At 45.7% G+C, this 16,690-nt stretch overlaps 1 protein-coding gene across 1 annotated transcript in view; it reads right to left on the reverse strand.

The window, feature by feature from the left end:
* Positions 1-490: 490 nt before the first annotated feature.
* The window catches only part of ICE1 (interactor of little elongation complex ELL subunit 1), a 56,829-nt gene continuing 40,629 nt past the window's right edge, over positions 491-16,690 (reverse strand). The window contains exons 15-19 of the mRNA XM_045863732.3: positions 14,062-14,222; positions 10,030-10,220; positions 8,007-8,113; positions 2,367-2,465; positions 491-1,561 (exon numbers count right to left, since the gene is read on the reverse strand). Coding sequence (XP_045719688.2) covers positions 1,380-1,561; positions 2,367-2,465; positions 8,007-8,113; positions 10,030-10,220; positions 14,062-14,222 — 740 coding nt within the window. The 3' untranslated portion in view covers positions 491-1,379. The remainder of the gene's footprint in view (positions 1,562-2,366; positions 2,466-8,006; positions 8,114-10,029; positions 10,221-14,061; positions 14,223-16,690) is intronic.

Genomic DNA, 16,690 nt, shown 5'->3' on the forward strand with positions numbered 1-16,690 from the left:
GGGTGGTTCGGGTTTTCTCTCCCAGCAGGGCACAGGTCTTTGCCAACTGGGCCCTTGCTGTCTGCTCTCTAGCTCCTCCCGCTGAGGCGCCTAGCAGGAGCACATGCTCAGCAAACACTGGTAGAAAGAACAACACACCAACAAAAAGCTTCCGAAGGGCAATGCAGAGTTATTTATAAATCTCAATTATGTCTGTTATAATTACTTTAAAAATACGAGGCAGGAGTAACAAAATAGTCATCAAATATAATTTTTTAAAGGGCAGCAATATTTGTAAGTAAACAAATCCAATCATGAGGGCCAATCAGTACGTAATTATATGGTGTCCAATGTCGCTAAGAGCATCTTGGAGAAACCTGCTGGACAATGGCAATGTAGCATATTTCTATCATTTGGGATGGCCGTTTTATCTTTGGTTAGAGTGGAGAATTTTCCATCTTTGGTAAGAGTAGATGTAATACCCAGTGTCACTCTTCACTGATCAGAACAATCGTGTGCATGGCTTACTTTTATTTTTTATTATAAAAAACACATACAAGAGTTTTAAGAAATGATGAATATATGACAAATCAGAACCACGGTGAGTTATTAAACCCATTTTCTATGTACAAATACTAAAATTCCGAAAGTGGAATATCATCAAATGTGAAACACATTATAGCACGGTCCATATATACACGGCACACACAGAGACCTGCCTGCGCGCGTCTCTGAATCGTCTATATACACATCGCTGACAGAAACCCTGCAAGTGAACTTCTACTCTTCAGCCCTCCTTGTCCTGATACAGTGACAGTTTTAAGGACCTGCAGAGATAGGAAGAAGATGCACTAGAGCGGGTCTCTAAGGCTCTCCCAGGTTCTCCTCTGACCAGTTGCGCACTCTACCTTGAGAAACAATTTTGTAGCCCATTTCCAGCTAAGACAGTGGAAGAGTCTTCTAGCTCTTTCTTAGCCGATTTATTTTTCCCTAGTCAATCATTTCAGCGCAAAGTCCAAAATTAGCTCAGGAACCAAATCAATGCTTTTATATTAAATTCATTATAAAATGCCACTCAATTTTAAAAAGCGACTAAAAGGACACTTTCTGCAGCAAAAAAGGGCTAAGTTCAAGTTTTTGTTGTTTGACCAAGACACAATAATACAACCCACATGTCATGGAATCACAACAGCCTTAAGTGAAATGTATGCGGTTTGGGGAAAGGCAGCCCTGCCATGGCTGGCTTCTGTCTCCTCGCCACGGTGACCAGAGCCTCTGGGCATTCTCTCTCTTCTCTGGCTTTCCTTTTGAAACTCAGTTTGTGCTCCGCCAAGCTGGCTCATCTATTCATACTTGAGATATGTAAAGGCACTTCTCTAGACGCAGCGGCGCGGTGCAGCTTAGCCGACCTCCTCTGCGCACAGCGAGCTGACCTCCTCCAGGCAGCTGAGCACCGCGGAAGGCACGCTGTGCGCGGTTTCTTGGCGCCAGGCCTCCAGGATCTTGGATATTTCCGCTGGATTGCTGGGACTCAAATCACAGAGCGCGTACACGGCGGCCAGCTGGATGCCCCACGGGATATCTGCAAGGGAACTTCGTATCAGGCATTACACAAGAAAAGGCTTGTTACTCAGAACGCTCGTGTTGTCCTCCACTGAATTACTACTCACATACAGGACACCCTCTCTGCCGGCAATGAAAAAACAGAAAACCCCGTAATGAAAAACACGAGCTAAGCACGCACCTGCAGCTGGGAAGAAACGGAAGCACAGAGGAGCTGTGTGCAGGCCCGGGAGCCGGCCGGGCCCCCAGACACTGGCACAGTCAGCCCAGAACACGCGCTGCGGAGCTCCGGGCCTCGCGTGCCCGACGCCAAGCTTCCCAAAGCAGCGCTGGAAGCAGCATGCTCCACAATGCAAGTTCGATAAGATGTGGATCCCAGAGCACCGGTCAAAGAAGTGCCTGCACTGGCCACCCACTGGAGGTGTGGATACACGGGCCCCGAACAGGAAGCACGCACACCTGGCATGAGCTGGAGCCCAACGTCACACCCACCGCCGCAGCGCCAGGGCCGGCGGGTCACGGCCAGCCGGAGACTCCGCTAGGGGCGCCCTCCCACTTAGCAGAGCTTATTTATAAGGTGTGCAAGTAACACTTAGCTCGGCCGAATTCTGGTTAAATTGTAATTCAAACCACACGCCAGAAAACCCACAGGCGCTCAGTGTGCGTGCTGAGAACGCAGGCCGCCGCAGCTTTGCCAGTTCCTGCCCCGACCCGAGGGCGCGGCGGGGAGGGGGCACAGGGCACCGCGCGCAGCAACCACTCAGAGGGCTTAAGGGGAGGAATGCGAGGGACTCAGAACTCCTTTCTGTGAACGGAGGTCTTACCTTCGTCCTGCGCGTGCTGGATGAACATACCAATGACGGAGCTAATATTCTTCACGGCGGACGGGAAGCCTTCCTTCAAGCCCAGCTGGCCTAAACGACCTGGAGGACACAGTAAACCAAAGTGCCAACAGCCTTCAGTGAAACGCTCACTTTTCCTGAGACTTTAACATTTCTGTTCTCTTTCCTGCATCACTATTTGCGTTAAGTTCAAACAGGTACGTGTTTCCTACATGAAAGCAGATAAAGGGTGAGGAGCCGGGAGCCACAGAGCACCGTGTGTCTTACGGGGGCGGGGGTGGTGGGGACTGAGAGCACCAATCACCCCCACTCGCACACTCAGGACACGGCACACAGCTTCCTCGGTGAAGGCATCCTGAGGAGTGGAACTCAGGCGAAAGCCCGGCTGCAGCAGGCTCGCTGGGGACGGCGGGCTTCTGCGAGGTTCCAGGACCCCCACGCGCTGCCCAGCAGGCCCGGCTGCGGTCCAACACTGGGCCATGCTGACCCAACTGCGCAGCACAGCGACTCTCAAGTGTGGTCCGCAGCCCCCCGAGTCCTCAGGGTCAAAATGACCTTCACGACAACACAGCTGTCACTCAGGAGTGACCTGCCTTCTTCCCAGGGCTGAGACCAGACGGACGGCAGCAAAGCCAGGGCCTGGGACGACCATGACCTTGGCACCAACCAGGGCGGCTGCGGCAGGCGGTCACTCCTGAGCACCAGATGCTCCCGGCACAAAAAGCGGACATGCACATGGTGGAGCTGCTTGACCTGGGAGGGGAACTGGGCACCTCTCCATTCAACCCCCACGTTCCCCTGAAAGAATGACTAACTCAAGCTATTCAGACCGAGACAGACATTTTCTCAGAACTGAACAAAGTGCACCTGTCACTGCAAGGAAATTTACCAATGTTGTCAAAGATAAAATGTGAGCTCTTAAGCAAAACTAAACTTTTGGAAAAACTTCCAACAGCCATCCGGAGCTTGACAGCTTCAAAAACTGAAGACCTCTCCGATGAGACCAGGCATGATATTAATGCTCGTTTTCTCGATATTGTTGGCATTTGGGAGATCTATGCAAATCAGTATTTTCCAAGTGAGCAGAGCAGGTCACGGAATCGTGACTGGGCAAAAGGCCTTCTCCATGCAGGTGCGAGAGCCCTGGGCAGCACGGCAGGAAGGCTCCCCGGGAAGGGTTCAGACTTCACACTGCATCCAGCCTTCAGGGAGTTACCCCTTGTGGTAGGTCAATGCAGTGTCAAAGAAGAATATCCACAATGATCTGAAAAGGCTGTTAAAATACTCCTCTCCTTTTATCAGCTCCATACAAAACTGGGTTTTCTTCATACACTCCAACCAAAACAATGTACTGCAAGAGCCTGAGTGCAGAGCAGATAGGTCCATGAATCCAGACAGTAAAGAGGTCTGCGACAAGATAAAGGGCCGTTCTCCTCACTGTTGCTGTTGGGGAAATACTGTTCATGGAGAACGTCCTTTATGTTAACACTGGTTTATTATCAACATTAAACGAATAGCTAAATGTTATTTTCAATTTTGAACATTTTAACACCTGGTAGAAAGGACCTGAAGTGACAGAAGCTCTGGGGGTTCTCACTGGGTCGGGGGGGGGGTGGCTAAAGCAAGCAAGATGAGGCCACACAGCTAGCCCCTACTCACCTGGTCCTTCCTTTATTCCAAGGGTCTGGGGACTCGAGCTTGCTTTGAAGCAGAGGCCCCATTCCCTCCCTCAGGACGAGGCCGCATGCTCTTTGCCCCTCCTCTCTCATGGGGAGAGAACTCTGGGACACAACTGGATGTGCTCTTATCCATGTCCTTCTCCTGGGTTCTAACGACAGGACCCTGCAATCTCACTGTTCTGGGCCCACTACACACATTCTCAGCTTTGTATGTGAACCCAGGCCCTCAGCTTCATCTCCAACTTGAATATGGAGAAACTGAGGCCCAGGACACTACAGAGACCTTTATTACTTAGTATCCCTGAGAGAAAACAACTTAGGGCAGGTTACATGCACCCTGAATGCTGTGATAGAGAGCAGACACTCAGTAAATTCCTGCTGATGGATGCACGCCTGGAAAATTTCAAACTCAGGACGAAACTATAAACATCTGGATAATTTCAGGGAAATCTTTCAGTGAGGTTGAAAGGCATTATACTTCAGGAATCAGGAATTTCACTTACTGATCACTCAATTATCTGCTTCCAATTAGATCAAACTGGTAACTGTATGAGACCAGATCTGTCCTCCAAGACAATCTACCAGGGGCGTTCAAAACATAACTGACAGTAGAGATGGGGAAGGGACGTGTGCCAAACACAGACGTGGGCTCATCCAGCCCTGGGATATGAGTGCATTCTCAGATAATACAGAACCCTATTACAACGGCTTCTGTTCTTTCAATTAAAAATGGTTAATGAATTGTTGGATTTTATAAGTGATCTAAATTAATGGAGCTATCAGGGGTACAATAAGAGGAAATCATGACTCAGAGGAAGGTGGCTTAGAGGAAAAAACTTACATATATGATGACAAAGATGATGGACAAACTTGCTGAGTACATGGGAAGAAAAGTCCTCCTACAGAAGGAATGTGAGTCCAGGGTGGCTCAGCCACATTAAAATACAACAAGTAAGAAACGTGGACTTATCCTCCATGTCAAAAACAGCACTGCCCAGCACTCAGGGAAGCGTGAGGAGGGCAGCTGGGGGCCTGCCGGGAAGGTACCTGGGTAGCCACCCATGGTTTTCATTCGAGATTGCAGGTGCAGACGTGCCGTGGGAAAAGCGAGTTGAGATAATTTCAAAGAAAAGGGCACAGGCCTGGCAAGAGACTGGGTACAAATCGACAATGGTTACTTCAGCCGGCCCCACAAAAACCTGCTGTAGGAAACAGTGTTCTCCTAGCTTCTAGGCTCCAGTCAATACCAGATGGGCTACGGGGGGTTAATAAGCTCTTTGGGGGCAAAAAAGGTACCACATAGCTCTGCACTCAACTCAATCCAGCAGCAGGCACACTTCGGTCTCCCTTCCAAGCCTCATGTCTGCCCTGAGACGAGCAGACTGAAGCGGGTTCTACCACTTCTCCATGGGCCCCTGAATCTAGAGCAATGCAAACACTACAGAATGCTCTAACACATCATTGTTGAAGATGTTAGACCCTCATCTAATAATCCCACATCTGCTAACAGCAATATCCAACATCAGACAACACCGAACTGCTCTGACAGAAAGCGTCTTTTATTTCCCATGAAGTGAAAATCCAGTTAGGGTTTAGCAAATCTGGAAATAAGAATAAACACAACTCCTTTATTTTATGAATGATTAGTGATTTCGGTCATTATTATTAAATCACTGCCTAGCAATTTAATTACTTGCTAAATTCTTCAGTGAGTGTCAGCTTCGAAAACTGCAAGAAGGTTCTCTAATGGAGTTTCTTCTTAGAAACAGTTCGAACTCCAAGCCTGACAGGTGTGCAGAAGGGTCCATGCACACCCAACCCTGACAGGACTCCTCAGCACTCTGCCAGCAGGTCTCACCTGTCTCTGCTCCCCACCCTCGGCCGCCCACCCACACCCACCAACCAGCAATATCGCTTCGGTGGCCAGACAGCCAGAGCAGGCAAAGCTGCGCCACCAAGGGCCGGCACTGGCCCACGGCACCGTGGCCAGCCTGGCCGTCCCAGCGGCCCTCTCCTGTCTGCAGACCTGAGGACGGCTTTCCAGGCCTGGCTCTGCTGCTCTGAACATCACATCACCACCTCCTACTTATCCACCCTTTGGATCACATTCAATATATGTATTAGCATTCTACCCGACAATGCTGTGAACTATGTATTGTCAATTTTTCCCATAATATGTAACTTACTACATATGACTTTTAATTATGTGAGTATCCATATACATTTTCTAAAAAGCTTCTCAGGCAATTTGGACGGCCTGCCAAATGCGGAAGGCTCCTGAAAGCCAACTGTAGGGGAGATTCATCCATGAGGCTGACCCTCTGTCACAGACGCACAGGGACTGTGCGCAAGTCACCAGAAGTGCAGCCTTCCACCCTCCCACTCGGCTCCTCTCCTGCTACGACCAACACATATGTAACCAAACGCCTCTGCAAACAACAACAGCCAAAATCACACCATATTTTGTAAGTGCGACTTCAAAAAGTTTACCATGTTCTTTTCAAAATTCCGAAGCTACTTCATCTAGGTCGATATTATCTATTTATGGATTTAATACCCTCTCCCAATTTTTCAATTTTCAAGTAAGTTTTGTAATTTAAAATGTCAGTTCCAGGTATGAACATTTTTCTTGAATCCCTGAGAGAAGATGCGACTGAAAGCAGAGCGAGCAGACCGCCGAGAAGGCTGCCCCTGGCCCTGCTCTGGCCTTACTGCTTCCGGGCCAGGGCACCCTGAAATAAGGGATGCCACAGACGGTGTTTTGAGACAGTCCCCCAGGGAGCAGTTCATTCACTTCCACACCCTGAGCTATCTTTGCAGGCATCTCTTCTGATTCCCCCAACCTCTCCAGCAATCACCTGGCCCACATGCTCTCTTTTCGGTAACTTCACTCCAGGTGTATTTCTGGTTCTTCCTTGAGAGCAGCCTGGACCATTTCACACATTTACTTGGCACCATGTTCTTCGGTTTGCATGTGAAGGATGCACAGGGCAGCAATATCTGTTTACTGAGATGGTAACACAACTAGCCATTGTGTACATGTCACAGACAGGCCTATTTATGCGACTACTCAGATCACTTAAATATTTGCAAACCTTATTTCCAGTGGCACTATCTCGAAGCTCTAACCAATTGAACGCCAAAGATACTGAAAAGTCACGGTGAATATGTTCTAGGATCTGAGGGGCTACAACATAGGTATCAGATGAGCCTCGATGGTGTGCCCCAGGGGCAAGGGCTACATACTACAGATGGAGAAGTCCACTCTAAGTAAGAAGAGCCTTCCAAAAATTAATAGATCTCATCACTGGTAACTCTGCAGGGCCTGGAGAGCGACTTGTCAGAGATGAGGCGAGGAGGAAAAAGTAAGTAAAAATAAAAAATAAAAAAGTAGGGGTGACAGGGAGCAGAACCAAAAACCCACTGAGGCCCTGCGCACCCAAGATGGAAGAGAATCTATGCCTCATTTAAAATCTGTTTAAACAAGGATTTTAATTTCTGTATATGGGCCTGGAGGAAAACAAAGCTAGTCCCCAGTTACGGAGCTGCATGACTCGACCCTGCCTGGGCCAGCAGAGAAGAACGCAGTGCATGAGGGAGAGAGAGCAGGTTATAGACACCGAACGAGACCTGAGCGTCACTGACCGCAATCCCGTGTGCTGGTGTGCACGTGTGCATGTAAACAGTAAGAAGTGAGCAGCACACGTTCGATCACACGTACAATGGACTGCACGAAGACCTCATCTCTGACAAAGTCAGAGAAAACATCCATTTATAAAGAAAGAACGTGACTGAGGAGAAGGAAGTGAGAATGCATCTAATATGTGGTGGTAAAAAGCCATCATTACGGTGAGGTTTTGGTCGGCATCTATTATCACACTTTTATTCTCCCACCAAGACGTGATCAATAACAAGAAAACATTTCATAAAACAGACAACTCACCAATCAGCCTCAGTATCGATGCTATAATAATATCAGGAGTATATGCAATGTTCGCGTGTCCTTTTCTGTATTTTATCCACTTATCCATTACAGGCCACAGCTCTTTACTAGAAAACAACAAGAGCATATATATATACATATATATATGTATACTTAGGTACACAGACGTGAAAAGCATGCATGCTCACCATCACTCAAATATTAACTTAAAATGGCCCGTAAGAAATAGACAACTGATAAAGAAGAGGGGCTTTTCTTATTTTTAAATGCCCAATGTGGGGCTCGAACTCACAACCCTGAGATCAAGAGTCACACGCTCTACTGACTAAGCCAGCCAGGCACCCCAGAAGAAGGTCTTCTGAAGATGTAACCTTCTAGGTTAAAATAAGATCAGACACTGGAAGCTCATATACCCTCCAACTATTTCGATATTTGGGCCCACACTGGCTTAAAAAAGGCTACAACTACCTATGCTTGCATCTTTATTCCTTTTTTACCCTTTTTACAAGGCTGTAAGTGGGACTCTGGACAATGTCCCCAAGTCACAGAACTGGAAGAGGCGGGAGACTGGATTTTCGCTTGGGACCTCCCAAACATGTTCTAGAAGCCTCTACCATGTTCTGAGAGGAGCACGGAGCTCAGAGGCAACACTCAAACCACACGTTAGAAACTCTCTACTGACTGGAAACAGTGTCAGCTCCTCTTTGCTTTCTCTTCCTTCCAAAGTGTAATTACTTCTTACACGGTATTTACAGTATCAGAAAAGTTAAACGCCAACACGCAGAAGAAAAAGGTAAATCAAAAGCACCCCAAATAATACCTTTTCAGATAACATTACTCAACTAATTCGGGACTTCTCTTTCCCTGTGCTTCTCTAGGCGCACGTACGTATGAGCCCGGGGGACGGGACCACAGCGCCCCAGGCTCCGGGTGTGGCACTGCTCAGGCAGAGAGCCTGCTCAACACTCTGTCCTCTCCCCCAGCGGGGGTGCCCAGAAGCACTTCTGGGGGGCTTACCTGTCACCCTGCCTGCTGGGCTCCCCCAAGGAGTCAGGAGACAAGGCCCACAGGAGGCACTCACAAATTTACACTGACGGCCCTGAACGACCGCACCGCCGCTCCCTTAGTCAGCAAAGCACGTGAGCTACTCCCATTTCACCACCTAAACATCCACTTGCAGCGATTATTTTACTGTGGCAGTATCTCATTGTACAGAAGTACCATAATTCGATTCCCTATCATTTGACGTTTAAATCTGTTCCTAGTGTTAAGGAGGAGAAGAAGAGAGCACAGTTTTCCACAGAACACATTCAAGTATCTCCAGGATACGGACTATCAGTCCTCTGTGGATCCTAATTTTTAATGTCATAAACTCCTTTAAATCAGCCTTTCTCAATCAGGCTTCCAAGAAAATTAAGATCTACAGAATAATCAGCTGAATGACAATTTTCTCCGTTCTCCCATCTCCCATTCTCCCAGAGATGGTATATAGCTAGTGCCAGAATTCTCCATGCACAGAGAAAAGTGGATTCATTACATAAAACAGATGCCCGAGACATAGTTCCCTCCTAAAACCCAGGTGAGAAGAGCTGCTAACGTGGAGTTCTTGCTGTGTCCATTCACATGGGTTTTCCAGAGCATCTGAACGTTAAGATCCAATCATGACACTTCCTCCTACACTAGCCGTGGATGGCTCCCTTTGTGGGCACTGCTGTATGAGCTGGGGACATGCCAGTGAACCCAAACCCCTCCTTCATGAGGGTCACTGCTCCTTGGGAGAGAGACACTAGTTAACAGAATATAATGAAGTCACAGCCACCACAAAACATAAAGCAAGGGGATGTGACAATAATACAAGTCTTTTAATGGGAGTTTTACCAACTCTTACCAAATCAGAACGTCACTTTTAAATGTTTCAGCAGCCTTCAAGAGCAGAAACTCTTCAAACCACAATCAGCAACCATTCGACAGCCTGCCTTCCAATTCAAGAACCCAACGTTCAGTTAGCCGAACAGCCTTGTACCTTATAATGTTATCGTGTGTCCAAATCCATTTTTGATGGCAGCAGAGCAGATCAATGGCAAATATGTACTCCCAAGTGTTGTCACTTAGGTCTTCACCAAATTTTTCACTGGGCTGAAATTCTGTTTTTGGACACAACTGTATGGTCAATAGCAGCTTAGAAACCATGAAACCCACATCCACAGGAGCATTCTAAGCAAATGAAAAAAGAAAAAAATAAATAAAATAAAATTTAGAGTTCCAAATATAACACATTTACATTAGTCATCTCATAGACTGTAACAAGCACCAAATGAATAATCATTTAATTTTAAAAGACACTTTTCGAAAGTTGTATTTGAATAAGGAACTATGTTTATCTTACTCATAATACTTGTCCTAAGATGATTATAAGCATAGAGGTTGGCAGGTCAGATAAAAAAGCTCCAGGCAGGGGGCACCTGGGTGGCTCAGTTGGTTTAGCATCCAATTCTTGGTTTCAGCTCTGGTCATGATCTCAGGGTCCTGAGGTCGAGACTGGGGGCTCCACGCTTGAGACTCTCCCTCTGGCCCTGCCCCGCCCCCCTCCCCCAGGGTGCACATGCTTACACACTTGTGCGCTCTCTAAAATAAATAAATAAAATCTTAAAAAAAAAAAAAAAAAAGCTCCAGGCAGGATGCAGAATCTAGTCAGGTAGAAAGGAGATTAGCTGCAATCCAGATAGAAATGCAAATTTTTATTACCTCAAATCAGAGAAAGTTATAATATTTTTTAAACACTGAAAAAGCTCTTCAATTTCTATCATTCTTCTGACCCTAAATACCAGTCTTTTTACACAACTCCATAAAATCGAATCAGCCAACACCATACTCCTTATCTGGCATCTTTCACACAATCACACGTTTGATGATGCCCATACTGGTAGTCTTAACACTCCTTCCTGTCGGTGAATGTTACCCTTTTACATGATGGACCGGTCTGCTTATCCACTCACCTCCTGACAGACATCTGGGCTATGCAGCCTTAGGCTACCCATGATAATGCTGCTATGAACATGCATGTAACACAGCTCTGTGTGGACATTAATTTAACTTCTCTTGGACAAATACCTACAGTGGATTTATAATTTTTTCTTACTTGTGCTATTTTTTTATTGGGTTTTGTTAATAAAAATAAAAACTAAATAGATGGGCCCTTGGATGGCTCAGTCGGTTAAGTGCCCGACTCTTGATCTCAGTTCAGGTCTTGATCTCAGAGTCATGAGTTCGAGCCCTGCATTGGGCTCCACAATGGGCGTGGAGTCTACATAAAAAAAATATGTAATTCAACAAATTAAAAATAAACAGGAAGAGGGGCGCCTGGGTGGCTCAGTTGTTAAGCGTCTGCCTTCGGCTCAGGTCATGGTCCCAGGGTCCTGGGATCGAGCCCCACATCTGGCTCCCTGCTCTGCAGGAAGCCTCCTTCTCCCTCTCCCACTCCTCCCGCTTGTGTTCCCTCTCTCGCTGTGTGTCTCTGTCAAATAAATAAGTAAAATCTTTAAAAAAAATAAAAATAAACAGAATGCTTTCAATCTTATACTTGCAAAAGGCTGGAATTATTTGGTTCTTCAAAAGATTAGGCAAAATTCAGATGGAATCTACACATGCTTTTTATACAGTAAATTTTACATCAACGTTTCCACTTGTTTTATGATAACTGAAAACAACTGGTTTATCAAGTGTTCTACCTCTAAAACCAAATGTGATAATTTTTATTTTGCTAAGAAATCATCCTCGGCTTCCAAATCTGTCACTACAGAGCTGCAGGTGGTGGTCTTCTCAATCTTTCTATATCTGGAGTCTGTTTTCTTTCTCATTTTTGAAATCCTCAGTATTTTCTATTTTCTCTTTTTTCATTAATCTGACCTGGAAGCTATCTGTTTTGTTACTATTTCTTAAAGGCAATGCGTTTTTCTTCTATGTGTTCTTTTGTTCTCTGCTTCATTACTATTACCTTTTATACTCTATTCCTTTTTTCCTAGATTCCTTCTCAGATATTTAATTTCTAAGATGATAATCAGTCACCTTACTATCTAATAATGAAAACATTTAAACTACCTTAATGAGTGTAAGTTTTGTAAAAACTAGAGACCTTTGGTATGAAGGGTTTTCCTTTCCAATGACTTTTAAAAAATTCATTTTACTTTTGGGTTCCTATGTATTCCCAGATTGTCCAGGACCACATACGCCAACTTTCAAGTAGTGTTTATGGAATCTCTGAATTACTTAGAGCGAATTTCACTTAACTACTACCAGAGAATCTTGAGTATGGAATCTTTACTTCTTAAGAATTAAAGTTTTCGGGGCGCCTGGGTGGCTCAGTCGTTAAGCGTCTGCCTTCGGCTCAGGTCATGATCCCAGGGTCCTGGGATCGAGCCCCGCATCGGGCTCCCTGCTCCGCGGGAGGCCTGCTTCTCCCTCCTCCCTCCTCCACTCCCCCTGCTTGTGTTCCCTCTCTCGCTGTGTCTCTCTCTGTCAAATAAATAAATAAAATCTTTAAAAAAAAAAAAAAAGAATTAAAGTTTTCATGTGGCCAAATTCATGACTGGTTTTATAGATGTGCCATAGGCATACAAAGAAATACATACTCTTCATTCAAGTTTACATTTTGTATTACTGAATTCCACTGTTTCTACTCATTTTTGTCTATCCGATCTGTTGAATTCTGTGAGAGAAAATTTGGAAGTCTTATCTTATAATGGTATTTTTACCCCAAGTATTACTCAATTTTTTATACCTTTGACTTTATATTTTTATTTGATATGATATAGAGCAAACGCATTTATTAAAATTCTATTTTCTTTATAATGTCTTTTATCACCAAATTACCATATGTGGTTTCATCGTGACCAGGCCAAAGAAGGAAGACCAAAGCAGATGCAAGTCCCCCTGCAGAACCCTGGGGGGAGGGGCCTTGCAGGTATTGGGGGAGGGAGCGTGACTGAGGCAGGTCAATGACAGGAGGTGGAAGGGCTCTTCCGACTAAGCCGCTGACCTGAATCCGATGGACCCTCCCAGGACTACTACTACTCTGGTTTGTCTAGATAAGTTGCTGAAAAGATGATTACAGACTTGCTTTTTAGTATTTCCTTAACTTTTGTTTACTAATAGCCCTTTCCTTTACTTTTCATAAGAAAATAGAAGACAGGGCACCTGCATGGTTCAGTCAGTTGGGCGTCAGGATTCTTGATTTAGGCTCAGGTCAGGATCTCAAGGTTGTGAACTCATGCCCTGCATCAGGCTCTCTGCTCAGCACGGAGTCTGCTTGGGATTCTCTCCCTCCCTCTCCCCTGTAACCCTTCTGCACTCTTTCTCTCTCTCAAAAAAAAAAAAAATTCCCTCTGCTCCTTCTCCTGCACACACGTGCACACACTCTCTCTCTAAACAAATAAAAAACCGAAATCAACCCCTCACTGAATTCAACATCTCAGAGTTTAGCACTGTCAATTCAACTTCCAGAGATTGTCACTAGATAAACAGCTATAACATAAAAGAACACCAATCTAGATGGTATATTAGCACCCAGTTACCAAAGAAAATAATAAAAAAAGGAGAAGAACACACAGGAACAAAATACTTAAATAAAAATTCCATCAACCAAAAAGAAAAATACACAATATTAGATTAAAAAAAGTCAAAACAGGAAGGAGTTGCAATGCCATTTTTCAGCTCTCCAAGTGCCCACCATAGAAGCAAATGCCATGTAGCTCCTGTGAGCCCTGCACACACATGTATATTCTACACGGTCATCAGTTGTAGATCAGTGAACAAAATAAACTTCTGTTAAATTAACACAACACCTCCATCTCCAATTCTTACCAAAGTGCCTCATGCGTATTTCCCGAACTAAATGCATAAGCTTAGGCTAAAATGGTATTTTAAAGGATCTAACAGGAAGAGTCCTGTCTCTAAAATGCCTATGAACTAAGTCGACACTAAATACAAAGCCAAGTAAAAACATTCATGTGAGATCTGCAAGTAAGGTCTGACAATTGAGCAATAAAACAAACCTCACCTTTTCCCAGTTGAGAAAGGCTCTCAAACAGTTCCGAACCTCTCCTTTAGCACGTTGCCTGGCAACCAACTGCATTGCCTTATTAATCACCGATTGGGAAATAAATATATCATGCCACATGTTTGCAATGAACAAAGTCAATTTCTCTGACTCTGGAAAATCTATGAGAAAAAACACAAAAAACCTTTAGGTCTGATCAAGTGAATAAATTACAAGCTAAGAACTTACTTTATTTAATAATTTCACTTGTGCCTTGCAAGGTCTCCTAACACTGAAAGGAGGTGCCTGAGGAGGCCCTACTTCTTACAAATCTGCTTCTTTCTTCCCCAGCCCCTTCACTTTGGCAAATCTTCCTTAATTAAATTTGAAACATAATACCTGGATATACAGCACTGTCTTATGAAAAGAACCATAAAATCCCAAACATGAAGCAAAGGTAAGCCTGTCTCTCCAGACTTCCACAACCCTAGAACCTCTCCATTTGTGAAGTGTCATTCAGGCGACTTCTTATGCATTTGGAAGACAGAACTCACCTGTGAAACACATAAAAGGCTTTTGATTTGAAGAGATGTTTTTATACATTACGGATGATAATCTTCTACTGTGAATGCTCTTTCCCATGGTTGGCTGTTTGTTTAATCAACCTAACCCACATGCAGCTCACACATAATAAAATATACTCTTCTTAAGCACGCAGTTTGATGAATTTTGATGAATGAATATATCCATGTAACCCATACCACAATCAACAGAGAACATTTCCATCATCCCAAATTCCCATGGCCTGACCCCTTCTAGTGAGTCACGTCACCCCAGATACAGACAACCGTGATCCGCTTACTGCCACTGGAAATTAGCTGTCTTTCCTCAAATGTTCATGAATGGATTCGGATAGCACGCACTCTTTTCTGTCTGGCTCCCTGACTCAGCAGAATGATTCTGCAATTCATCTGTGTTGCCACACACATCAGCAGCCCCTCACTCTGCGTGGCCAACAAGTATTCAACTGCTTGATACCGCACACCTGTTCTTCCGTCACCTGCTGACGGACGTCTGTCTCCAGCAATGGGCAGCTACCAGTGAAGATGCTGTGGCTATGTGAGTACCAGGCTAGGTGAGGGCAGTCTCTACTTCTGTTAGATAAGGACGTGTGAGTGGGATTTTGAGGTCATACGATAAATGGATATTTTGATTTTATAAGAAACTGTCCGTGTTTTGCAACTTGGTTGAACCAGTAGACACAAATTTTACCGTTTGGCAGGAAGCCACATCTTGTGTTTCCAGAGCAGATAAGTCAAAGCAGAGGCTCACAGTCTATTCTGACCAGCTGTTTCAGAGACAGAATGTCCTCCTGCCCCAGGACCTTCCCACATGCTGCTCCTTCTGCCCGGCAGCCTCTCCCTCACGTTTCTCGTAGGCACTCGCTGGCATCGAGCTTCACGCCTCAAGATGAGAAGCCGCTCTGACCAGGAGAGCTTCCCTGACCCCTCAGACTCTCACAAAGCCCCTTCCACGGCACGGTCCCTCACGCAACAGATCCACAATGGCTGCGTACAATGCGTTCTTGTGGGGTAGGGATAAGCAGGGACAAGACAAACAGAATTCCTGCGCTGACAGAACACACAATCTGGTGAGGACAGAGACAGCAAACAAAAGGGTTCAGGCTACAAGGCAAGGGGATAAGTGCCCATGAAGAAAAAGCCAGGAGCCTGGAGGACGAAGAATGGCTGTGGGAGCCCCAATAATGGGGAAAGCTTCGGAGGGAGAGCCTGCGCCCCAGGAGCCTGAAGGGAGAGGGGGCTGGCGGTGTGTGACAAGAACAGAACCTCAGTGGGGACTCAGCAGTCCCCGCTGCTCGCCTTGCTAGTACCTGCCACTGAGGGAGCCCCACGAGCGCTGGGGCCACGTGACTGGCGAGGATGGGCCTCACCATACGGGCGTGTCTGCATCAGGTTCCAGTCACCATCCAGGCCCTACGACCTAGCGAGCACCCCGTGAACTACTATGGAGTCCACCAATGACTGAAAGAATAAACAAAGACACGAAGAGGGCAACAGACGGCAGCCTCATTCACAGGTCTGCATGCTATGGGCACATTCCATTACCCGCTTCACAAGCCCTGTGAACATCATGCTGTTAGGATGAAAAACCTTCACTGTCGAGAGAAGACTTTCTGATATGAAATTAAATTGCATTTGTGTATCATTTCCGTGTTTACAAATGTTTCCCCTGAGGATGTCCTATTACAAAGGATGACTCCTGATCTGCCCCGTTAGTGGGGATGGAAGCAGAGGAAGGGAAAAGGGGACCCTAGGAGAGCCCTCCTATCCACCGCCCTCTGGTCCTCTTCTTGCCACGGGCTCCCGATTCCATTTTAGAGTTCTGCCTTTTCCAGCCAGGGATGCAGCAGTGTGGTCTGTCATTGACTTTACAATCATTCCCTTATCTTGTGTCGCCTGTATCTGATTCTTCAGTAGATGCACCAAGAAGAGACAAACAACACAGTAATGAGAGACCCTAGATGATATACCAGCGGAAATGTATGTGCTGATATAAGAAGTAAGTTTAAGTCATGTAAATTCTCCCACTGAAAACCAGGCACGGCTTGGCACAGCTAAGGCCCTTCATG

Source organism: Mirounga angustirostris, unplaced genomic scaffold (assembly GCF_029215605.1).
Source record: "Mirounga angustirostris isolate CCGP_5_RB_7025 unplaced genomic scaffold, mMirAng1.0.hap1 SCAF_7, whole genome shotgun sequence".
NCBI lineage: Eukaryota > Metazoa > Chordata > Mammalia > Carnivora > Phocidae > Mirounga > Mirounga angustirostris.